Source organism: Marmota flaviventris, chromosome 2, assembly GCF_047511675.1.
Source record: "Marmota flaviventris isolate mMarFla1 chromosome 2, mMarFla1.hap1, whole genome shotgun sequence".
Taxonomy (NCBI): domain Eukaryota; kingdom Metazoa; phylum Chordata; class Mammalia; order Rodentia; family Sciuridae; genus Marmota; species Marmota flaviventris.
This window is the reverse complement of record NC_092499.1, coordinates 9,679,088-9,702,865: the sequence shown is the minus strand read 5'-3', so window position 1 is coordinate 9,702,865 and position 23,778 is coordinate 9,679,088. Positions and strand designations below refer to the sequence as shown.

The 23,778-nt window shown below is 44.3% G+C and overlaps 1 protein-coding gene across 1 annotated transcript in view; it reads left to right on the top strand.

Annotated features, from left to right (window-relative positions):
- Ak7 (adenylate kinase 7) overlaps positions 1 to 23,778 on the top strand; it is a 70,277-nt gene that overhangs the window by 10,089 nt on the left and 36,410 nt on the right. Inside the window, exons 4-5 of the mRNA XM_027950919.2 lie at positions 1,498 to 1,592; positions 17,527 to 17,637. Coding sequence (XP_027806720.1) covers positions 1,498 to 1,592; positions 17,527 to 17,637 — 206 coding nt within the window. The remainder of the gene's footprint in view (positions 1 to 1,497; positions 1,593 to 17,526; positions 17,638 to 23,778) is intronic.

Sequence of the window (23,778 nt, the reverse complement as noted above, 5' to 3'; positions counted from 1 at the left end):
CTGCTGTAAATATCATAAATAGAAAGGGCCACCCAGTTAGAGGACCTCAAAGTGTGTCAAGTGTTCACAAAATAGGCCGATCGGAAGCACAGCCGAGCGGAAAGGTCAAAAGAGCAAAACGAGGTTGAAGAGACAATCTTTTTGTTATTAGAATAAAAATAGAAACTAAAATTAGCATTGGAACTTGGGATAAATATGTGAAACACAATGTCCTTAAGCTTGATTCATTAATACTTCCCCACGTTGGGGTGGGAAGCCACACGCCTTCTCCATTCAGGATGTCACCATGTCCTTGTTTTCCTAGCTCATTGTTTAGTGAATCACCTCATGAGACTGAACCTGTATCTTCTAGACCCTCTGACAACTCAAGTAGACCTCATTTTAAGGCTTACACCTTTTTTCTGGAAAATTTACAAGATGAAGACTATTTTAGTGGAATCGCTTGCTAGATGCATCCACGGAGGCGCAGTGCCTAAATGTGTGACAAAACCATGGCAGGCAGCAGTCACCCTTCCATCCATATCTGCAGGGGTGGGGGCATAGCCCAGCAGGCCACTGCCTGGATTGCACCGCCTGCCCCAACACTCCCCTCCATGATTCAGGGCAGACTGGGCCTCGGGTCCTGAATCTGTAAAACAGAGATGATATCAGGACCTGTCTCACAGGGTAAGAATCCAATAAACCTATGAACTGTCCCAATTCATGTCAGCCAGGATTATTCCCATCCCTCCCCCAAGTAAGGGAAAGCCCTGATGAGAGACAGTTCTGAGATCCCTAAACTTAATTACGAAGGGCAGAGGGGCAGGGGAGAGAGGAAGGGACTGCAGTCAGTTAGCAGCTACCTGCTCCACATTCCTGGCTGTATGTTCCACCCCTGGACCTGACCTCAGGTGCCACTGCTGCCTCCTGGGTACATATAAACTTTCTGGACTACCAGCCCCAACCAATCCAGAGGAGCAAGTTCTCCTTATGGACTGTCCTCCTATCCCCACTGGCATTCCTGGCCCCTCTTATCCAGCACCAGTGTGGCCTCCGTGTCAACAGCTTATGCTTTTCTTCCCCCGATGCTCACCGTAGTACGCTTGCTTGGCTCTTGGGTCAGGTGGAGACATTTCCAACTGCCACCCAGTGTTCAGCTTGCAGTAGCAGAACGTGTCCCAGGATCTGTTCCAGCTAGCTCCCCGAACGGTTCAATAAACCCTCAATTTCAGAACCTCAGTCTCAAGAGTTTGGGTTTAATAGCACACAGGTCCTGGGAAGGGGTTAAACTTTTGAGCTGAGCCCAGAAGGGATCAGGCAATGGGAGGGAGGATTGGGGAGAAGACAGATGGGGATGGAACGGTGAAACCTCAGAGGTGACCCCCCGCCCTGGAGCTAAATTGCTCGCTGAGGAAGAAACTTCAAGCCCTCCCCCGCCCCAATATCTAATAGTAGGTGTGATTGCTAAAACAAATTCTGCATGGGTCCAAATAACTGCTCTGCTTTTTGGTCCTGCAGCGCTGAGTGAAGAAGTCAGCCATTTTGAAAAGAGAAAGGTATTTATTCTGCTCTCCACCGTGATGACTTGGGCACGATCCAAACCTCTGGACCCAGTAAGTAGAACTTCAGCTTTCCTTTAGGTAACCTTTCACCCCAAGGCCTTGCTGGCTACATATGGAAGGAGCTTTGTACAGTGAGCTGTGCTTTCTTACTCCTGTTGCAGGTGTGCAGCTGAATCTAGTGCTTCTAAGCCCATTTGGTTGGTTCTGCGGGACTCCATTGGTTTACAGGACACAGAGGATTCTAAAATGCTACCTTGTAAGCTGTGGTCAGGCACTGCATAACGGTGTTTGGTCATGGAGGGACACATCTGTAGGGTGGTCCAATAAAGTTGTAATGGAGCAAGGACATTCCTGAGGTCCTGACACAAGGCGCCGCTCATGTGTTTGGGTGATACAGTGCAGACCAACCAACCTCATGAGCTGCCTGCTGTGGAGAAGTGTAGCACCTAGTGCATGGTTCTCGATAATCAAGACCATGCTACTGGTTTATGCATTTCCTGTGCTATACTCTTTGTTGTTAGAGTGCCCTCCACCTTACTGAAAAAGGAAAGGTTCAATGTCAAACAGCAGGCCCTGTTACGCTGGCAGCCCTCACATATCTCGTTTGTCAGCTCTTGATTTAATCCCAAGTTGTTTTGTTCACCAAAAATCCGCTGATGTTGACAGGAAGAGGTCAGATCAAGTCATGGACCTGGAAACAAAATGTAAAGTGATTAAGGACTGCCAAGTGGACACTCAGTGATGGTCATTGCTCATAGTCAGGCACGTCCCTCTTCGCCACGGCTCTGATCTTGAAGGAGAACCAACTGACGGGAGCCATTAAAGGGTCTGCTTCACTGTGGGCAACAACCGGAGGAGGGCCTGTATCTGACCTGGAGGACCTCTGGGACCTGGACCGAGCGAGGCCAGACACAGAAGCGCGTCCCCCTCAACACCTCGGCATCACAGCCAAAGCCAAGGGTTTGCAATGATGAGAGACCCCACTGCAGTGGTGAATTCCTGCTGGCTCTGGGTGGTGTCAGTGATTCAAGGATTGTCATTCATTACCCAGTGTGAAAGTGAACGTTGAGTCTCAAGGGTCACTTGTTCAAGATCTAGCATGATGGAGGGTGTGGAGGAGGAAAGCATCTCAGGACATGGCAATCAGGAAGCAGAGAGGCTTCTGCTCTCCTGGAACAAAATACAAACCCCAGCGTCACTCTGCCCATGACCTGTGTCCTCCAGCCACACCTGCTTGCAGACACCACCCAGTTAACCCCTATCAGGGGATTAACGCACGGATTAGCTCAAGACTCTCATAACCCAATCGTCTTACCTCTGAAAATTCTTACATTGTGTCACACATGCTTTCAGAGCCTCTGCTCTTCTCTGCTGCTATCTCCTTGTGATCATCCCGGGAAATTCTAACAGTCTTGGGAGCCAGTTCTAAGGAGGAGTCGCCTCATATCTAAACTATAGCAGTCCCCTACAAAACAATCATTGACCACTGGACTGGCTGACCACCCTGCAGTCTTCCTGACTGACTGTCCCCATTGACTTCAGCAAAGTGGCAACTGCAGGCACAGCTGGACCTCCAGGCTGCAGCCACGTGCTCAGAGCTTGCCCTCTTCCACGGCTTCTTTCCTCCTCAGAGCAGGCTTCCTCCGCCAGTCAGCTCCCTGCTCCTTCTGACTCCCAGCGGCCCCTGTGTGGGCCTCCTGAGCTTCCGTTTACTCTCCTCTTAGGTCATGTCTTATGCCAGGACTGGAATATGCTCTTTGGCCAGGTCTTAGGTCACAGGCCTAACCTTGAACTTATCACTGTGGCCAAGGGAATACAGTGGTCTGATCTCCAGACCAGGGATCCTATAACTCCTTGCAGACCAGGGAGGATCAGTCCCCTGAACTAAAAGGACCAAGAGTGAAGAATTATTGATCCCCCAGAGAAAATATGGAGAAACAGCTCCTAGGTTGGTTCCTGAGTCCTCTGGCCCTCACCTTGCACTGGATTCCGTTGTATTTTCCTAGTGGCTAATGATCATTTTAAAGATCACGTCTACTAAGGTGTACGTACATATAGTAAGTTGACCCCGTTCCTGCACAGCACTGGGTTTGGACAAACGCCTGATTACGCACATTCACAGCAGTTAAGGCACAGAACACTCCCTTCAGCCCTCCTGAACTCTCCCTCTCTCAGCACAAAATGTCATTTCAAGGTGGGTCACATAATTAGAGTAAAAAGCAAAACTTTAGTTTTTAAAGAAAACTTATAGAATTTATATGGAAGGATTTCTTAAACAAGTCCTAATAATTTAAATATTTGAATAATTAATAAATTTAGCTACAATAAAACTGATAACATGTTCATGGATGAAATGATACTATATCTGAGCTTTGCTTTTGAAATGAGGACGGGGGTGGGTTATAGGTGGAAAACATGGGCTACACAAAGCAAGCATGTCTGTCCCCACGAAGTCAGCAGAAGAGCAGGTGGCAGAGGAAGATGTGGCTTCTGTCTGAAATCAGGACGAGCTGAGGAGGACCATCAGTTAGGGCAGTCCAGCTGGAGTCAGTTTAACAGAAAGAGGAAGCCGTTGCAAAGACATGAACAGTGCCTTACGACCCAGGGACAGAGCTGCCACTGGGGATAGGGACCGGGGACGTCTGGGAACTCAAGAAAGCCTCAGCTCTTTTCTGCTTCTGTCTCCTTGTGATCATCCCAGGAAAATCTAACAGTCTTGGGAGCTGGTTCTAAGGAGGAGTCACCAGTATGATGAGCTGCAAAAATCATTGAAACTCATGAGCTTATGGAAGATACCTCAACCCTGTCACCCTGCACAGTGGCCCCCAGCAGCCCTCTGGGCATCACCGGTGCACAGATGGTAATCGTGGACTCCCTGGGCCAAGCCTAGTAGCTCTGGGATTTTGTGGCAGGCAGTCAGTACCTGCCGTGGGCTGGTAAATGTTTGGATGGGCCTGGAATGTTCTGGTGGTGCTGGAAAGCCCAGATACCTCCAGAGCTGTCCTGGGAGTGCTGGGGAGACAAAGGTTGTGAGACATGCCAAGTTGTGAGAAGTGGAACCCCATGGTAGGTCTGTGTACTGGATGTTGTCCACCTGCCCCTCCAGAGCACTCTGTCTCTGACTGTGAAGCCTACAGCAGCAGGCAGCCTTGTCCTGGGCTCCCACCTCTGTCTGGCCAAGGGACACACTGGCCAGAGGAAGGAAGAGACAACAAGAATGAGTCAGGGTATCTGCTCGCCCAGTGCCCTTCTGCAGAGTTGCTGCTGATGGGCTGTCCCTCGTCAGGCTGCTGCTCCTGTCGCACCCAACTTTGTCACCAGGCTCTAATCACTTGCTCCTTGACAGTTTCGGACTTAGGAGTGGTACAGAGCATCGTGGTCATGGCTGCAGGCATGGGGCTTCCCCTGCCTCCTGCCCACATCTTCCTTAATAGCCCTGTTGTTAAACTGCACTCAGATGCCCATGCGAGAAGGTTCATGCTTTCCTGCCAGGACCCTGACCGGTGTGCCGTGGTTCATTGGAGTCAGAGGACTGTGCCAAGTCACGACAGCATCATGCCACGCGGAAGGGAAGGGGGAACCCAGGGCCGTGTGGATGTAACTGGCTTCCTGTCAGGTAGTCGCCATGCCATCCTGGCCAGCAGAGACTGGATTTGTTCAGATGTCCACACTATCCATAGACCCAAGGAAGGGAAACTGCCCCAGCTCCCAGCTGATCCAGACCCACCATGATGGTCCATTCTTCTTGCCAACAACTGTTTAAGGGGTGGACAACAACTTGATTCTGAAGTATGAGGATGTAACAAACCAACCCCCAAAATGCAAAATGGCTTAAACATGGTGGAAGTTTTTGCAGTACTGGGGATTGAACCCTAGATCTCAGCCATGCTAGTCAAGTGCTCTACCACTGAACTACAATGCCCACACTGTTATTTTGTGGTTTGGTTTGGTTTTGTTTTTTGAGACAGTCTCTCATTAATTTGCCAAGACTGGCCTCAACCTTGCAATCCTCCTGCCTCAGCAGGATTACAGGTGGGCACCAGTGCACCCTGCTGGAAATTCATTTCTTGCACATGTGATTTGTAAAACAGGTGCTCCTGATGATTAATTCTCCTTTGAACTCTGACTGGGGACTGGGGCTCCTTCAGCTGGCTCAGCCACCTTCCAGAAGCCTCCCAGGCTGTGTGCACATTTACACCAAGTCTGTGTAGAGCCACAGGCAACTTTATGAACCAAGCTGGGTCAAGGTGCTCATCACTTCTGTGAATCCCTGTGACCTCGACCTACCCACCTGAGCACACCTGCTGCAGGAGAGCCAGGGTGTGTGGTATAGCCATGTGCCGGGAGACCAGCAAGGTCCAGTCTCAGCACAGGAAGCCAGCTGAGACTCTGGGTATGGCTGCTCCTTGATTAACGGAGTCCTCGGTGAGGATGCAGTCCTTCTCCTTTGCATGGGCTCTCTCTCATCCAGCGAGGAGGTCCACAGAACAGGGTAGAGGAGAGAGTGGCTGCAAAGTCACAAATCAAGACCTCAGGAGACCAAGCAGAAAGCAGATCTGATTTTATTGAGCAATTACCATGTATATATGTTTAGGCAGTAGGTAAGCAGATTACAGGCAGCCACCAATGCAATTTCTGGCCAACTGTCCTTGCAGCGACCAACGGAGGATCGGACTATGGAACAAGTGATGGGATCACAACATGTGGCCTCACACCCAGGGCTGTGCCTACAGGGTAAGCGGTTTGCCACTCACATGCCCAACACAAGGAGAGTGGTTTGCCACTCAGGCACCCTTAACGTATGCCATGTATACAGTACTCCATGCACTTGTCCCCACACTCCTTCTGCGGACGTTCTAGGTCTGCCTGTGGAGCTTGGACCTGCTGCTGCCCTTCTGCTGCCAGGGCATGGCCACCCCCATAGGGAGATGGAGCCAAGGGTGCAACCGAAAAGCAGAGCCAGGCCAGCCCATGGTGCCCAGAGTCACCCATGTATGGCAGAAAATGAGTTTCCTGGTGCTTTGGCCATTTCCAACTTGCTTGTATGTGATTTACAGCCCAAAGCATCCAAGCAAATACAAAACTACATAAAATCAGTTTTGACACAAAAGGGTGAATATGACAAAATGTTTGATTTGTATTGATTTCAATAAGTAAGAGAATTTCAATGTATACTGGGGTTGTTTTTTTCCCCTGTCATAACTGTTTCTGAAGTCTGTGTGTTCTTGTTTCTGTATGGGTGAGTGAAAACAGGAAACCAGAGGTGACCCTGATGAACCAAATAGTCCAGAGTAAGAAAAACTGACAGGCTCTGGCTGACACAAATAATGGCCACTTAGGATAAGTATCCAGCATGTGACTCACACGGGTGGTCACAATCAGCCACCCTTTAGAAAGGAGATTGTCAAGCGGGGTACTCGGGTGTCATCCCAGCTAGTTGGAGGCTGAGGTGGGAGGATTGCTCAAGTCCCTAGCCTATGCCACATAATAAAATCCCACCTCTTTTTAAAAAAAGAAAAGTGAAATGTACTATGTTGTTATTGTCGTAACAGTGACCATTAAGGACCAAAGGAACCCAACCCAACAACTGGTAGCAAAGGTTGAAAATGCACGACCAGGCCTCCTCACAAGCAGGAAGAGAGAAATGACCACTCAGAATCTACAGTCCTGGTTGATTTGAATTTATGGGCTGCAGTGCGGCCTGCCAAAGAAATTAATCTCCCTTTTCTTTAATACAAGCCTATGGCCAGGCCTGGGGATGTGGCCTAGCGGAGGAACACTTTCCTGGCAGACATGTAAGAGCACAGTAAAACAAAACCCAAACCAACAGGGCCTGCCTCAGAACCTTGCAGTTCACCTTATAAAACTGCAGCCATGGGACTGAGGGTGGGTCAAATTCCACAAGGAGGGGTGTCACAGGCAGAGTCACAGGGAGCAGAGGAGAGTCCCTCAGGCAGGCTGGCCGCTGTGTCGTGTTATCCAGGTCTATGGAGCTACCAAGTTGATTTCATCTCCAAGGCAAAGCTGATCACACTGTTTCCAGACCCCATGTGGGTAGGGTTGCCAGAGTCAGGAAATAAAAATATAAACAAGGGCACTCAGTTAAATTTGAATTTAAGATAAGCAACAAGTGATTTTTATCATGAGTCTTTTTTTTTTAGTGTAAGTATTAAAGACCTACTTCTACTTACAATAGAAAATCATTCATTTTTGTAAAATTCAAATTCAGCTGAGTACTCTGTATTTTTCTGGCAACCCGATTTGAGAGGATGGATAATCTGGTGCTGGGGGTGTGGCTCAGCGATAGAGCACCTGCCCAGCAGACTTAGGCCCTGGGTTTGACCCCTAGCACTACAACAATGAAATGAAAAGAAATGAAGTTTAAAAAGAGGACATCTGATCATACAGTACGTATTCATCAAATTTCTACTATGTGCACAGAATTGAGGTGGTTTAACTTGATCTTCCTCTCAAAAGCTATGTCTCTCTCTCTGCCCCCAAGGGCATCCCCATTATCAGTGTTCTAACCTCATTTCCAACCTTCAGTCAGTCCATCAGGAAATGCCATTAACTCGTCATCCAAATTATATCAGAAAGCCATCTAGTTCTCTTTGTGTCCTTGGCAACTTTCTGGCCCAAGCCTTAGCCCTTAGCTTAAAATTGCTGTGTGGCTGTTGCCTGCCATCAACTCTTCTGGGCCATTCTCCATGATATAGCCTAAGAGATCTTGTTAAAATATAATTTAGATCATGTTGCAATCCTGCTGAGAAAGCTTAAAACCATTCAATATCCTCTGTCACTCTCAAAATAAATCTAAACTACTAACATGGCCATAAACCCTGATAATCCGGCTATTGCCTGCTTAATCCTCTGCCAATTCCCAGTTCGGCTCTAGCCATCTGAGTCTCCTCCCGTCTCTCCAACGGGTGTGCAAGTGGGGCTTCTACAGCAGGGCAGTCACCTGTTTCCTATGTTCCTTTGGATGTATTCCTCATACGCACTGGGCTCACGTGCTTTGGATTGGTTATCTAATTTAGATCAATGGCCTATCATGAAGATCATAAAGAGCAGTGTATTTTTAAAGAGAACTGTCAGATCAGGCTGGGCAGGCAGCAACCAAAGGAGGCAGATTTAAAAGGGCCGCTGAACAGGCTTTATTGAGATATCACTCCCGGGCGGAACTCGATCAGACCCACAGAGAGGACAGGGGAAGGGTCTGAGGAGAAACTGCGTGGAAGCTCAACCAGACTGGACTTTTATGGGGCTTACAGCAGGAAGGGAAGGGCTTGAGACAGAAAAAGGTGTCTCTAGGGTCCCTTGCCCCCTTGGAGTTGGTCAGGGGAGTTGGCTGAACTCCAGGATTGGCCAGGGGGTCCTGCTGATTGACAGGCGTTAGTCAGGAGATCTGGCTGATTGACAGGCGTTTCCGCCGGCATCTGATTGATGTTCAAAGCAGCACGGGCTGCTTTGTTCTAAGTTGCCACTAAGTCACCACCAAGTCGCTGCCACCGACCTAACAAGGACCTCGAAGTCTGGACAGATGTTTGAGAAGTTGCATGACTCTCAGTTGTTCCTTTTGAGTCCCCAGGAATCGGTGGTTTCAGAGGCATCCCTCTGAGGTCTGCACCCTGAAGAGGGTGACTGTGGAGGGGCTGAACGTGCTGAACAGTTAAAGTGGACTGCCGCAGTCTGGCTGGGCACAATTCAGGAGCCACTTGTCAAAAGAAACGAACTTTATTTTTAGAACCACACACCAAACCACACAGCTCCTCAGGAAAAACCTTCAGAGCCCAACTGCCACCACCAGCTTCCCACAAGCCTCTCAACCTCCCCCACTCCTCCTGCTCTTGAGGCTGATTGGCTGGGTCGTGTGGGCGGAGCCAAAAAAAGTCCCCCAATGAGCAGCTCTGTGGTCTGAAAGGGCGGGGAAACAGCCCAATGAGCATCACCGCAGAGGAGCCAATCAGTTGGCAGCTAGAAGTTGCTGGGGCCCGCTGTGAGCCAATCATCAGCTGGCAGCTGGAAGTTTGCTGGGGCCCCTTCGGCTGTGGCTCTCAACATCTCCCCCTCTCTGTTTAAATAACAAGCATGTGGCTTAGGGACCATGCCTGCCTTAGGTTGTCCAATAGTACATATGGTCCTTACCCATAATCTGATGAGCTGACCTCAAGGCGTCAGCCTCCTGTCTTAGGTTGGTACCATTGCAATTGGATCTTACCCGTTATTGACTACCAGTTCAGCATACAGCCACACCTGTGGATAGGTCTTTGTACCAGCGGGGGCGGGGGGTGAGGTTCTTTGCCTCACCTCTGTTGGCCCCCAAATTTTAGCTGAAGGACCATGACAAGCAGAAGGGAGGAAGATACACCAAGCCAATTGACGGCTCCTTTTGGAAAAAATTGTACCACCGATGACACCATGAGCAAAAATACCCCAACACTACCACAAGTCGCTGCACCAACAGATAGTTCACAATGCATACAAGTGATACATAGTCCAGGGAAGTTCTGCAAGCAGTTCAGTGATGGCTATTGCAGAAGCTGTAGATTGGTTTTATCTTTGTCTTCACCAGCACTGGGATGAAGATAGGAATTCTGGCAATAATGGCTAAAGAAAAAATTATGTAACATTCCAGAAGGCACTAAAAGAAAACAATTTTCTTAACAATTTACATTATCTTGAACAGAATTATTAAATATAATGAAAAGGAAAGGTGAAAGTAAAAAAACAGATCTGTTAAACTCCTTGTTTGTTCACATTTTAAAACAATCCTCAACAGCTGTTTACCCAACTTAAATTAAACCATTTAAATCACGTGAATAAAAAAAAATATTTGGATCCATTTTTTCATGAGCACTCATCATATATGATATATGGATATACGTACATACAAACATACAACATAAAACACAAGTGTGCACACATAATATAATACATACAACACATAACATAATAGTAAAGGCCTTATAACTTTTTACAGGTGAAATCTCCATTGCAATGTTTAAAAACTCTATAGTCAAAAAATAGAACTGATCAGCAAAACATTAACCTAGGTCTGTTATGAGCTCAAAAAACAAAATAGAACTTCATGATGTGGGAAAGGGTAATAATAAAATAGATATTGAAAAAAGCATCCTGGTTCTGTCGCAGATGTAAGGATAGCCAAACTGGAGTTTTGGATATCAGCTGTTATGGATTTGAGCCAAATCATCTTCTTTTTGGTCTGTAGAAATCGCTTTAGTTAATCTCTCTGGAATCCAAATCGGCTGCTGTTCTCCCTGTGGAAACACACAAACAGAACCCCGACTCCAGACAATCACTGGGTCAGGACCTTTCCGTTGTCCTGTTAGAATATCCTTCCAAAGTACCTTGGGCTTATGTACATTTTTTTGGACACATATGCCTTTCCGCAGCACTAAGCCCTGATGAATCCAAATTTTAAAAGTTTAGAGTAAAAAGGGTTATTCTAAGTTTATCTTTGGGGAATATATACCCCTTCCCAATTCCCTCTTTTTGCTTTAATAAGTACATTTTAATAGTTTGATGAGCTCTTTCAACTATGCCTTGTCCCTGTGGATTGTATGGGATTCCTGTTATATGAGTAATGCCAAATGATGAGCAAAATTGTTTAAAAGAGGTAGAAGTATAACCAGGGGCATTATCTGTTTTTAAATGTTTTGGAACGCCCACAGTGGCAAAATTTTGTAAGCAATGAGCTATAATATCTTTAGTTTTTTTCTCCGGCATGAAGGGAGCCCATCAAAAATCCAGAAGAAGTATCAACTGTAACATGCAAATATTTTAATTTTCCAAATTCTGGCAAGTGTATGACATCCATCTGCCAAATATGGTTAGGCATCACTCCTCTAGGATTGATTCCAAGATTAACTTGTGGTAAAAAGGTCACACAATTTTGACATTGTTTTATTATTTGTCTAGCTTGTTCCTTATTTATTTTAAAACGCTTTTGTAAAGTATTAGCATTGACATGGAACTTTTTATGAAAATTTGTAGCTTCTTCTAGTGTAGAGAAAATATGTATGTCATGTGTAGTTTTATCTGCTAAATCATTGCCCAAACTAAGGGCTCCAGGCAATCCTGTATGTGCCCTGATATGTCCTATAAAGAATGGATCTTTTCTGTCCCAGATTAGACTTTGTATAGTGGAAAGGAAAGAGAAAACAGTAGAGGAAGGAGAAATCCTACCAGCATCTTCAAGGGATATTATAGCACTAACTATATATTGACTATCGGAAAATAAATTAAATACAGAATCTTTAAACATCACAAAAGCTTGTAATACTGCATTGCATTAAGCTCTATCTTTTGAGCTGATTGTTTGGGTACTAAAAATGTAAAAGTTTGATCAGGTATAACGATCGCTGCTGTACCATTATTTGACCCATCAGTGAATATATTTGGAGCATTCATGATAGGGGTTTTTCTTGTCATATTTGGAAAAATTACAGGATGCAATGACCAAAAAGACAATAAAGGATTAGATGGTAAGTGGTTGTCAAATGAAACATTAGATTTGCACATGATTATTGCCCAAGTATTTAACTCATTAGCTAACTCATCAATTTGATTCATAGTATATGGAGTAATAATTTTATTGGGAGAAATCCCAAACACTCCTTTTGCTGCTTTTATTCCTTTGAGTATTAATTGTCCTACAGCCTCAGGATACCTAGTAAAAATAGTGTTAGGAAAATAAGATAAATGTATCCATAATAATGGACCTTCTTGCCAAAATACTCCTGTAGGAATATTTTTTGTTGGTAGTACAATAAATAATAAAGGCAAACTTATATCAATTCTATCCAAATGCATATTTTCCATATATGTTTCAATGATTTTTAATGCCTTTCTTGCTTCAGGAGTTAACATTCAGGGTGAATTTGGATCTGATGGACCTTTTAGGATATCAAATAAAGGTCCCAACTCTCCTGGTGATATGCCTAGATAAGGCCTTATCCAATTTATGTCTCCTAATAACTTTTGAAAGTCGTTAAGTGATTTGAGTTGATCTACTCGTATTTGAATTTTTGGTGGACGGACCATGGTTGAGGATAATAGAACTCCTAAATAATTAATTGGAAAATTTAATTGTACTTTATCTATTGCTATCTCTAGATTATAATTTTTTAATAAGTTTGTAAGTGTGGCATAACATTCTAGCAATGTGTTTTTATCTTTGTGTGCTAATAATACATCATCCATATAGTGAAATATTTGTAGTTCAGGATTTTGATTTCTAAGTGGCTGGATTACTTTGTTAACATAAATTTGACACATAGTTGGGCTGTTAGCCATCCCTTGAGGGAGTACTTTCCATTCATATCTCTGATCAGGACCTTCATGATTCAGTGCAGGGATAGTAAATGCAAAACGTGGACTATCCTCAGGATGAATTGGAATTGAAAAAAAACAATCTTTAATATCTATAACTAAAACATACCAGGTTTTTGGCAAAGCAGACAATTGAGGAATCCCCGATTGAGCAGGTCCCATAATAACCATCTCATTATTAATGGCTCCTAAATCTTGCAATAATCTCCATTTACCAGATTTCTTTTTGATGACAAAAATGGGAGTATTATGGGGAGATACAGAAGATTGTATATGTCCTTCCGCTAATTGTTGTTTGACCAGGTCATGGGCTGCTTGTATCTTTTCTTTAGTCAGGGGCCACTGAGGAACCTATACTGGTCTTTCTGATTTCCAAGTAATTTTTATTGTCTCAGTGGCCCTTTCTGAAAATCCAACCCATGTCTGTCTGTTCCTTGATCTATTTGTATTGGTGCTGCTATACCTTGTTCTTGTTTTTCTAATCTTTTTCCTTTCCTAAAACCTTGTCTAGCCATAATAGTGGGTGCATTTTGATTGATGTTATTTGTTAATGTCAAACCTAATTGATCTAGGACATCTCGTCCCCATAAATTTACGGGAAGATGATCCAATACATATGGTTGTATAGTTCCTTCACATCTTTCAGGATCCTTCCAATCTAATACCATTGCACTTCTATGGGGATTAGTCGCCACTCCTAGGCTTCGAAGCGTTTGAGTGGCTTGTTGTAATGGCCAATGTTTTGGCCATTCTTGACGAGAGATGATGCTAAGGTGTGCACCTGTATCCATTAGCCCATTAAATTCATGTCCTTGAATATTTAGTTTTAGCATGGGGCGAGAATCTAAATTTAAAGAAAGCATAGCCCAATCTACACCTGTGGAGCCTAATCCCCTGGAACCTCTTTCTACAGTACAACTGGAAAATTTATCATGTAGGCTGGGTATTATTAGTAACTGTGCTATTCTATCTCCTGGTGAAATTACTGATATACCCTTTAGAGAACTGGCTATAATTTTTATTTCACCTTCATAATCGGGATCAATTACCCCAGGACTTATCATAAGTTCTTTTAGAGTAGAAGAACTGCGTCCCAATAATAAGCCTACTGTTCCTTTGGGAAGAGGTCCTTTTACCCCTGTGGGAATGATTTGAACTCCCATCTCTGGAGTTAGTACTGTTCTGGCGGGGGCGCAGATGTCCAACCCTGCGCTCCCTCTGGTTTGTCTGATGAGGGATCTAATGGACAATGTGTCCTGAGCACTACCCTGATGGGATTGCTGGGTTCCTCCAGTGCTCCGTATATTTGTGGTTTTGGGCCCCGGAGCATTGGACCCCGCTGTCCATTTTTTTGGCAATGGAGCCCAATGCCTTTCTCCACGATATCGTGGATAAACACCTGGTCCTTGTTCATTTTTTGATAATGGAGTACCCTCTATGGTGGTTTGAGAATGGCATTCATTAGCCCAATGTCTCCCTCTACGGCATCGTGGGCAAATACCCGGTATTCTACTCCTTTGATACCTAGTTTTGTTAAACCCTCCTCCTATGGGGCAATTCCTTTTAAAATGCCTGTTTGTTCACAATTGTAGCATGTTCTTGGCCTGGCATCTAAAGCCTGTTTTACTGCAGCTGCCATGATTTTCCCTTGTTCATTAATGTCTCTGGCATCTAAAACCTGTTGTACTGCAGCTGCCACGACTTGCCCTTGTTCATTAATGTCTCTACATAATTTAATATATGTGTTTAAATCTTCATGTTTCCATGGTCTAATGACTTCTCTGCACCAATGATTCACTTGCTCATAAGCCAGTTGTTTTATTAATGGCATTGCTTGTTCTGTATTCCCAAAAACTCTGGTAGCTGTTTGAATAAGCCTATCTACAAATTCAGCATAAGGTTCATTAGCTCCTTGTATTACCTTAGATAATTGACCTTGTAAACCTCCATGTCCTTGTAAAGTCTTCCATGCCCTAACCGCATCTACAGCAATTTGTATGTATACGCCAGGATCATATGCAATTTGTTGCTGCTGACCCTCATAAGGTCCCTTTCCTAACAACATATCTAGATTTCTCTGAGGATAACCAGCTGCTGCATTTCGCCTAGCCGACTCCTTGCAAAATTCCTCATTGGCAACCTTCCATAACAGGTATTGTCCTCCATTTCACACAGCTTTACACATATTAGCCCAATCTGCTGGCGTCATGTTCAAGTTGGTAATGGATTCGACCATGCTTACAGTGAAGGGTGCTTGAGGACCATAGGTTGTTACAGCCTCTTTTAGCTGCTTCACTTTTTTGAAATTTAAAGCATGGTGAATTCGCTGCCCTCCTGCCTGTTCAAATACAGGGCATGTTAATATTTGAGATCCTGTCTCAGGATCCCAACTATCAACTGCGGGGGTTGGGAGCCTCCCAGCATATGGAGGTGGCGCTGTTGGTTGGACACTTACGCCCTCTGGTGATAGAAAGGTGTTAGTAGCAGTCTCCTGTTGTAACTTTTCCCCTGATGGCTTTTTCTGCTCTAAAGTTTCTTCCTCTGTCTGACTAGTTCGAGAGACCTTCTCTTTTACTTGAATCTTTTCCTCTGTCTGACTAGTTCGAGAGACCTTCTCTTTTACTTGAATCTTTTCCTCTTTCTGACTAACTTGAGAGACCTTCTCTTTTACTTGAATCAATATGTCTTCTCCTTCCTCTACCATTGTCTGAACTGAAGGCTTTGGACTAAGCAAACAAGATACAAACGTCCACAATGGCAATGTGCCAACTGGTAGAGTCCCTGGGCTTTTCTTTTCTATTCTTTTTAAATCTTCACCATGATGGTTCCATTGTGATATATTTAACAACTCCTCCTTAAAAAGCCATGGGCTACATTTTTGTATTGTATCAACGTATGCCCTGACTGTTCTTGATTTTACTGAGATGCCTCCTTCCTCTAACAATTTACTTAACACTCTTTCGGTTTGTTTTTTACTAGTTTCTGATCCCATATTTCTACTATAATACAACCCAACAAGATGACGCCAAACAAAACCGAGACAGAATGAAACAAAAATGGAACAACAAAAAATCATTATAGCCTTTCTATCCTCCTGAAATGTCCATCTGTCCTTTCTCCCTATCTGTTCCTCAGACGCAAATAGTTTTTCCTCAGATGTGAGCGGTTTTTCTTCCGTCTCACTCATCTCCAGGGACAGGAAACTTAAAACAAAAGCGAAACAAAACAAAAGAAGAATCTTAAAATGGCTACCCATCCTCTCGCCCTGCCCTCAGGGGCGAGCAGTTTACCTTATCACTTACCCTCAGTCGTTCCCCGTGTGGCCCACCAAATGCCGCAGTCTGGCTGGGCACAATTCAGGAGCCACTTGTCAAAAGAAACGAACTTTATTTTTAGAACCACACACGCCAAACCACACAGCTCCTCAGGAAAAACCTTCAGAGCCCAACTGCCACCACCGGCTTCCCACAAGCCTCTCAACCTCCCCCACTCCTCCTGCTCTTGAGGCTGATTGGCTGGGTCACGTGGGCGGAGCCAAAAAAAGTCCCCCAATGAGCAGCTCCGTGGTCTGAAAGGGCAGGGAAACAGCCCAATGAGCATCACCGCAGAGGAGCCAATCAGTTGGCAGCTAGAAGTTGCTAGGGCCACTGTGAGCCAATCATCAGCTGGCAGCTGGAAGTTTGCTGGCAGCTGGAAGTTTGCTGGGGCCCCTTCGGGTGTGGCTCTTAACAGTGGACTGTTAGATTTTTCTGATCCATGAGTTCCAGGATGAACTGATACTTCATCTTATGGGATGGAGGCAGTTTATAAAGCCCGAGACTGAACTTTGCACACGTAATGTTTTTATTAGTATTAACATGTGATTGACTGCGGAGAGGGGAGAGGCGTGTGGACAAGAGGGTAAAAACATGATTTAAGTTAAAAATAAGGTCTGGGAATGTCGCTCAAAGTTGGAGCACTTTCCCAGCAGGTGCAAGATTCTGGGTTCTGTCCCCAGTACCATGGGCGGTGGGGGTGTACATTACATGGACTACTGAGAAGGATTGAATACCTTTATGGAACCACAGTAACAACCTGCCACTGTCTCTACAAAATAAAAGACATGTAAAATTTTAATTTGCTGAGATTAAACTTAAATTATTAAATTTGCGGCCTAAAGCATTCTCAAGAAATGAAATCACTGTTAAAAGAAACAGTAGTGGGCTGTGGATATGGCTCGGTGGTAGAGTACTTGCCTGGCATGCATGAAGCCCAGATTCCATTCCCAGCACCACAAAAAATAAAAATAAAAAATAAAAATTTTTAAAAGCAGGATTTTTTGTTTGTTTTAAAATAATACATTTTTAGTTTTATAAATTTGACAATAATAATTGTACATACTTATAGGGTACATTTTAATAACATCTATACAATGTGATCAGATCAGGGTAATTGGAATATCCATCACTTTAAACATTTATCACTTATGTTGGGAATGTTAAAATACTTACTGTTCTGAAATATACAATTGCTGTTGACCACAGTTACCCTACTGATGAGCAGTAGTTTTAAGCTTTATTTGAACTTAAAAAACACATCTCTGGGCTGCAGAGGAGCTCTAATATACTAGGTCTGCACCTTTTCTCTCTCGTAGGATGATTCTGAGGTCCCATTTACTGAAGAGGATTATCGAAGAAGAAAGCATCATCCTAATTTTACAGACCACATCAATGCTGAAAAAATGGTTCTCAAATTTGGAAAAAATGTAAGTATGGAGTCATAGAACATTTAGGGTAGAAAAGGGGTTTTTTGAGGCAGTGTACCTGGGCTTCTTCCTCCTCATTCATATTTACTCAACCTGGTTAAGGTAATATTTTTACTTGTCTGCACAGCTGGAAATGCTCCTGGCTTTATTCACACTATCACAATTCTTTAAACACCTTTGTTTTAGTTTCCTTGTATTAACACCCACAGATCTCTCAGCTTCAGGTTCACCCCAAGATGTACTGTCCTTAGGGTGCTGGCCCAGGCTCTCAACTAGCCCACTGAAGTAAAGCCCTCACCCATCAAGGGGTCTGAACATCCCAAGGGTCCCTGGTCCAGAAGATGCAGATAACTCAGTTGGAATGGAAAAGAGGGGAACTACATTGTCCTTGATCCCAGAATCTATCTCATTTGTTTCTTAAAACAATTCTGAAAAGTGCATATTAACTTCATCTTGCAAATAAAGAGATGGCACCTTCCAGGGGTTAACTAGGATTTGCCAAGCCATCCTGCGCACTGCTCTGCCTTGTCTGATCTACCCCTTACAACAGTGGTATTGTCCACGGACATCACTGTCCCCTTCATAGATGCAGACACCATGGGAAAGTGGTGGGGCTGGGATTCAAACTGAGACCCATCAGACAACAGGCCTGTGGATTTGCTTTTATTATTTCCCCCTGACTCCAAAACTCTATCATCCAGTAGAGTTTATCTTGACACATCCACAGTCATTCACTATTAAAACATACTGAAGGCTGAGAAGTTTATGTAAACAATAATAAGAGCTTATTAGAGCTGGGGTGCGATTCCATGGTAGAGCACTTGCCTTACATACACAAGGTCTGGGTGCCATCCCCACTACCAAATAAATAATAATAATAATAATAATAATAGCTTATTAGCCTTCTGTTGCAACAAATGTATCATTTTTACATATATCTATCATAAAATTATTTTATTTCTCTTGCCTTTCATCAACATAAACGGTGGAATACCCTGGTAATGAAGAAGTAGTAATAGCTGAGAAGTCATTAGGGGCTTAGCTTCCAGGATCTCATGTGTAATTTACAAAATTCTGTGAAGTAGGTGCTTCTGTCATCATCCCTGTTTATCTTATATGGAACCCCAAGGATTCCCTTAAGGATTTCATTACATTTTTCCCCTAGAAGACCCACAGTTAAGTGATGTGGAATAATAGTTCTAAGGTGACACCTAGTGGTCTTGGAATATATTACAACAGAAGTTCAAGTGTCCTCAAGTTCTGGCTGACTATAAAAAACACATTGACATTAGCAATGAATTAGGAATTCAATTCCCTTTTCTGTCCACTAGCTTATGACCTTTATCAAGTCATTAAACTTTTGGGGTTATGATGTCTTTTTTTTTCTAACTGTTGGGAATTAAAGCCAGGACTTTGCACATGCTAGACAACGTTCTACCACTGAGCCACATAATTTCTGGGGTTAAAATAAATAAAGCAAAGGGGCTAGATTAGATGTTCTAATATTCTTCCAGTGCCAAATTCCATAACTTTATTGTTTTGTTAAAATTCATGATTGTTGATCATTTATGTCTCATTAGTTTAAAATAAATGATCATACGCAAAAACTAACTAGTTGTCTGAAGTAAAGAAATATCATCATCTTATTATCATTAATATTTATTATAAAAATCAAACACCTTCAAATAATGAAATCTATTCTTTTCATCTCCATCTTTATTTCTTTCCTTCTGTTTTTGTTGTTGTTTGTTTTGTTTTTTGTTTTGTTTTGTTTCTTCTCCCAGTGCTAAGGATCAGCCCAGGACTTCATGCATGCTCATCAAGCACTCCACCACCAATCTACATCGAAAGCCCAATTTTTTAATATCTTTGATAAATGCACTATTTTTGATCTCAGTCATTTGCCAACTAATTGTCAAAAATCAATTAAGAATTAATACCATAAATCAAGGCGGGCATGATGGCACACAACTGTAATCCCAGCAGCTCTACAGGCTGAGGCAGGAGGATCACAAATTCAAGGCTAGACAGCAATTTATCGAGACCCTGTCTCAAAAAAAAAAAAAAAAAATAGAGATGTAGCTCAATAGTAAAGATTCCCTGGGCTCAATCTGAAACGCACACACACAAAACAAAGAAGAAGAATCGACACCAAGAATTGTCGTTCTGATAGAATGTTGTAGAATAATGTCTGATGCTAATAGTTTTCCCACTGTCTGGGTTACACAAGACCTAACATAGAAAAGGCCCCTGTGTCTGTGGATTATGAAAGATTATAATTGCTTTTTTGTTTGTTCTATTTGTATTTTCTATAATCAATCAGTTATTGGTACATTTTAGGAGTTTTCTCTCTAAGCAAGTACAGGATAGCTATTGAAAGGCAGAATAGGGCTGGGGTTGTGGCTCAGTGGTAGAGCACTCACCTAGCACGTGTGAGGTACTGGGTTTGATTCTCAGCACTTCATATAAACATAAATAAAATAAAGATCCATCGACAACCAAAATTAAAAAAAATTTAAAAAGAAAGGCAAAATAGAAATATTTGTAAACTTGATTTGACTAGAATGTTCAATATGTGTATTCCCGATTTTGCATTCTTTGATGACATTAGCACAGAAAAGAAAGTGAAATGTCTCTCCTATAACATGGTGCGTGTAACCCAATAGGATTCCCAAAGTTTCACCAAAATTCAAACAAGCCAACCAGACTTTGACTTTCTGATACCAGCCTAAAATGATGCTAGCCTTTCTTTCTTTCTTGTTTCTCCCACACACACCACCACCACCACCATTTATTTATTTGTTTCTTTATTGTGTGTGTGTGGGGGTGGGTTGGGGTGGAACCCAGGGCCTCACACCTGCTGGGCCAGGTCTCTCCGCTGAGCCACACCCCACAGCCCCTATGACTCTTCCTTGCTTATTGACGTCACAGGAAGGGAAGTGCTCAGAGTCATCATCTGCTTGAGGCCCAGTACTCCACGCCATCCACTCTCAAGTCTTCTATTTCTCTTCTCTAAAGGGTCCTGTCTCCCCAGCAGACCCCCTTCAAGCCCTTAGTTCAAGCAAAATACTGGTATGTGTCTTTTAAAGTACAATGGGGGGCATCTGAACCCTAACTTCAGCCTGCTCAGTTCCTAGCACCTTTTCCCAAACCATAGTCTCAGACCAAAGTGACCCATAAAAGATTCAAAGCATCCTAAAATAAAGCTGCTAACGAGAATGTTTTACTGAAACCAATTTCCTCCTTAAACATTTTATCAGAAAGAATGAGTGAAAAAAAGAGCATTTTTCCCCACATTTTTGGTTGGTGCATTAGAGTTGTACACAGTGGTAGGATTTGTTGTTGATATCTGCACATGCACACAATGTGACAATGTGATTTGTCCAATATCACCCCCCAGAACATCCTCCCCAAAAGAGCATTTTTTTAAACTTGCATTACCCCCCACACCCATGTTTAGAATCTTCCTCTGTTTTATCCCTTCTGTTTTGAGCCGTCTTCTACCCCCTGAATTCTTAGCTGCACTCTCCCACCCACCCCATAAAACCTCAACAGTTATTTAATTTCTTCCCAGAAAGCAAATGCATGCCCATCTAGTTGGGGCTTGAGAGGACCTGCAGGATTACCTCATGCACATAGACTTTTAAAATCCTTTGGGGAATCTTTTGCTGTCACATTACCCAGGACATTTAGGAGAAAACAGGGAACAAGATCACCTTGCTTAGCTATTCCACTGGTAGGAATGAGGACCAATTATAGCATGTGTTGTCCAGGTTTCTATTACTATAACAAAACACCTGAGATCATAAACTAATAGGAGGAAAGATTTGTTTGACTCGCTGTTTCAGAGGTTTCAGTCCATGACTTACTGTCCCTGTTGTCTTGGCCTGTGGTGGCACAATACATCATGATGGGAGTGTGTGTTGGAGGAGGCCACCTCATAGCTGGAGGGAAAAGAAGAAGGAGAAGGAGAAGGAGAAGGAGAAGGAGAAGGAGAAGGAGAAGGAGAAGGAGAAGGAGAAGGAGAAGGAGAAGGAGAAGGAGAAGGAGAAGGAGAAGGAGAAGGAGAAGAAGAAGAAGAAAGGAGAGACAGAGTCCCACAATCCCCTCAAGGTCATCCCCACCCCTCCCCACCCCTGCCCACCCGACCTGAAGACCTCCCACTTGGCACCCCCTCCTGAAGGTTCTAGCACCTCCAACAGCTCCAGGCTGAGGTGCTAACATATGGGCCTTCGGGGAGCACTCCAGATCCTTGTAGCACAGTGATGTAATTGCTCCTCAAAACCTCCTTCCATGGCCCTGATTCTGCCACCCTGTGGCTTTTCCTGCTGGGCTCCGTCCTCAGTTCATCGTTCCCTCCCTGAATTTACCAACCTCTGACTCTCCAATTCTAGCAAGTCCTCGAGAGGACTTCATTCTACTGTGGGGGCTTGGTGTGGCTCAGTGGTGCAGCCCTTTCCAGCATGAGGAGGCCCCGGGTTTGATGCCCAGCACCACACAAATGAAAGAAAGGAAGGAAGACAAGACAGCAGCCCGATAGCCCCGCTGCGCCACCGTGCTACTTCAGTTGGTAATGGGTAGCTGAAGAGAGCAGCGCCCCCAGCCACGGCCTCCTCTCCAGGGAGGCTGACTGCCCAACCTGCTCTAGCTAGCTTTTGCTTGGCTGTGACCCAAATGTGTTGACAAGAGCAAGTTAGGGGACAAAAAGTTCATTTGGGGAGTCTTTTGCTGTCACATTACCCAGGACACTTAGGAGAAACCCGGGAACAAGGTCACCTTGCTCAGCTCTTCCACTGGTAGGAATGAGGACCACAGTTTCAGAGGTCTCAGTGCAGACGGCAGCTCCAGTGCTCTGGGCCCTGGTGGGAGGCAGCAGTCATGGAGGAGAGCTATCAGCGCATGGAGGCCAGGAAGCGGGGGGCGGGAGGGGGGATGCACCTGCCAGGGCACCCCCAGTGACCCACCTCCTCTAGCCATGCCCACCTGCCTGCACTACCACCCACTCAAACCAGGATGGTCTAATGAGGTTTCGGCTCTTGTAATCTAGTTATATTACCTCTGATCATTCCTGAATTAACACAGGAGTGTTGGGGACACCTCACTTCCACACCATAAAGCAATCTAATTAACCAAAGGTTTTTAAAGTTCTGATCTGAAGTGAGGCAGCCTCTGGAAGTCTGGAAGTCGGGTGTTCCCTGGAAGGGCTGGGGACAGGGCTGAGTGGAAAGGGCTGGAGCACTTGCCCACAAGCCCTCTAGAGGTCACTGCTCCTTGTAGACTGGAACCTTAGATCAGCAACACAGAAAAACATCATGCCAACAATTAATTACACGAGGTTATCTGGGGATTTGATTTGTTGTTTGGGTTTTTTTTTTTTTCTTTTTTATCCTTATTACTTTTTTATTTTGAAAGTGTTTCACTGTGTTGCCCAGGTTGGCCTCAAAAAACTCCTGGACTCAAATGATCCTCCTTCCCCGGCCTCCCAAGTAGCCGGGATGACAGAAGTACCATTGCTCCCAGCTCGATTTCTTAATTAAGCACCATCCAGGTCACATATTTACTAGAATATGAATGGGGAGGGCACAGAGGAGGAAGATCAGTGCCCAGGTACGCGCTCTGCCCTAAGCTTCCAACATGCCAGAAAGCCATATGCCCTGGGCCACTCTCGGCACTGTGATGAGTATTAAAACACAGATACATGCTGGGTGGGGTGTGGCTCAGTGGTAGAGCACTTGCCTAGCACTTACCTGAGCCCCAGGTTCCATCCCCAGTGCCACCACTGAGGCAAAGTCTCACAGTGCCTGGCCCACCCCAGGTCGGGTGAGTGAACATCCATGCCAGCTAAAACTCCCCCAACTTGCTTCGTGCTCCACCCCTACCCTACTAAGTGGTTAAAGAACTTCACAGAAGGTCCCTTTTTAAAGGTTCCTTCCCCCAGTACCAGGATAAAACTTTCAGGTATTACATTTTTACAAATAATAGCTTTGGCTTTAATTGAATTAGGATTCCCAACTAAAAAAAAAAAATTTTTTTGTACCAGGGCGTTGAACCCAGGGGTGCTTTACCACTGTCCTTCATCCCCAGCCTTTTTTATTTTTATTTTGAGACACTAAGTTGCTTAGGGCCTCACTAAGTTGCTGA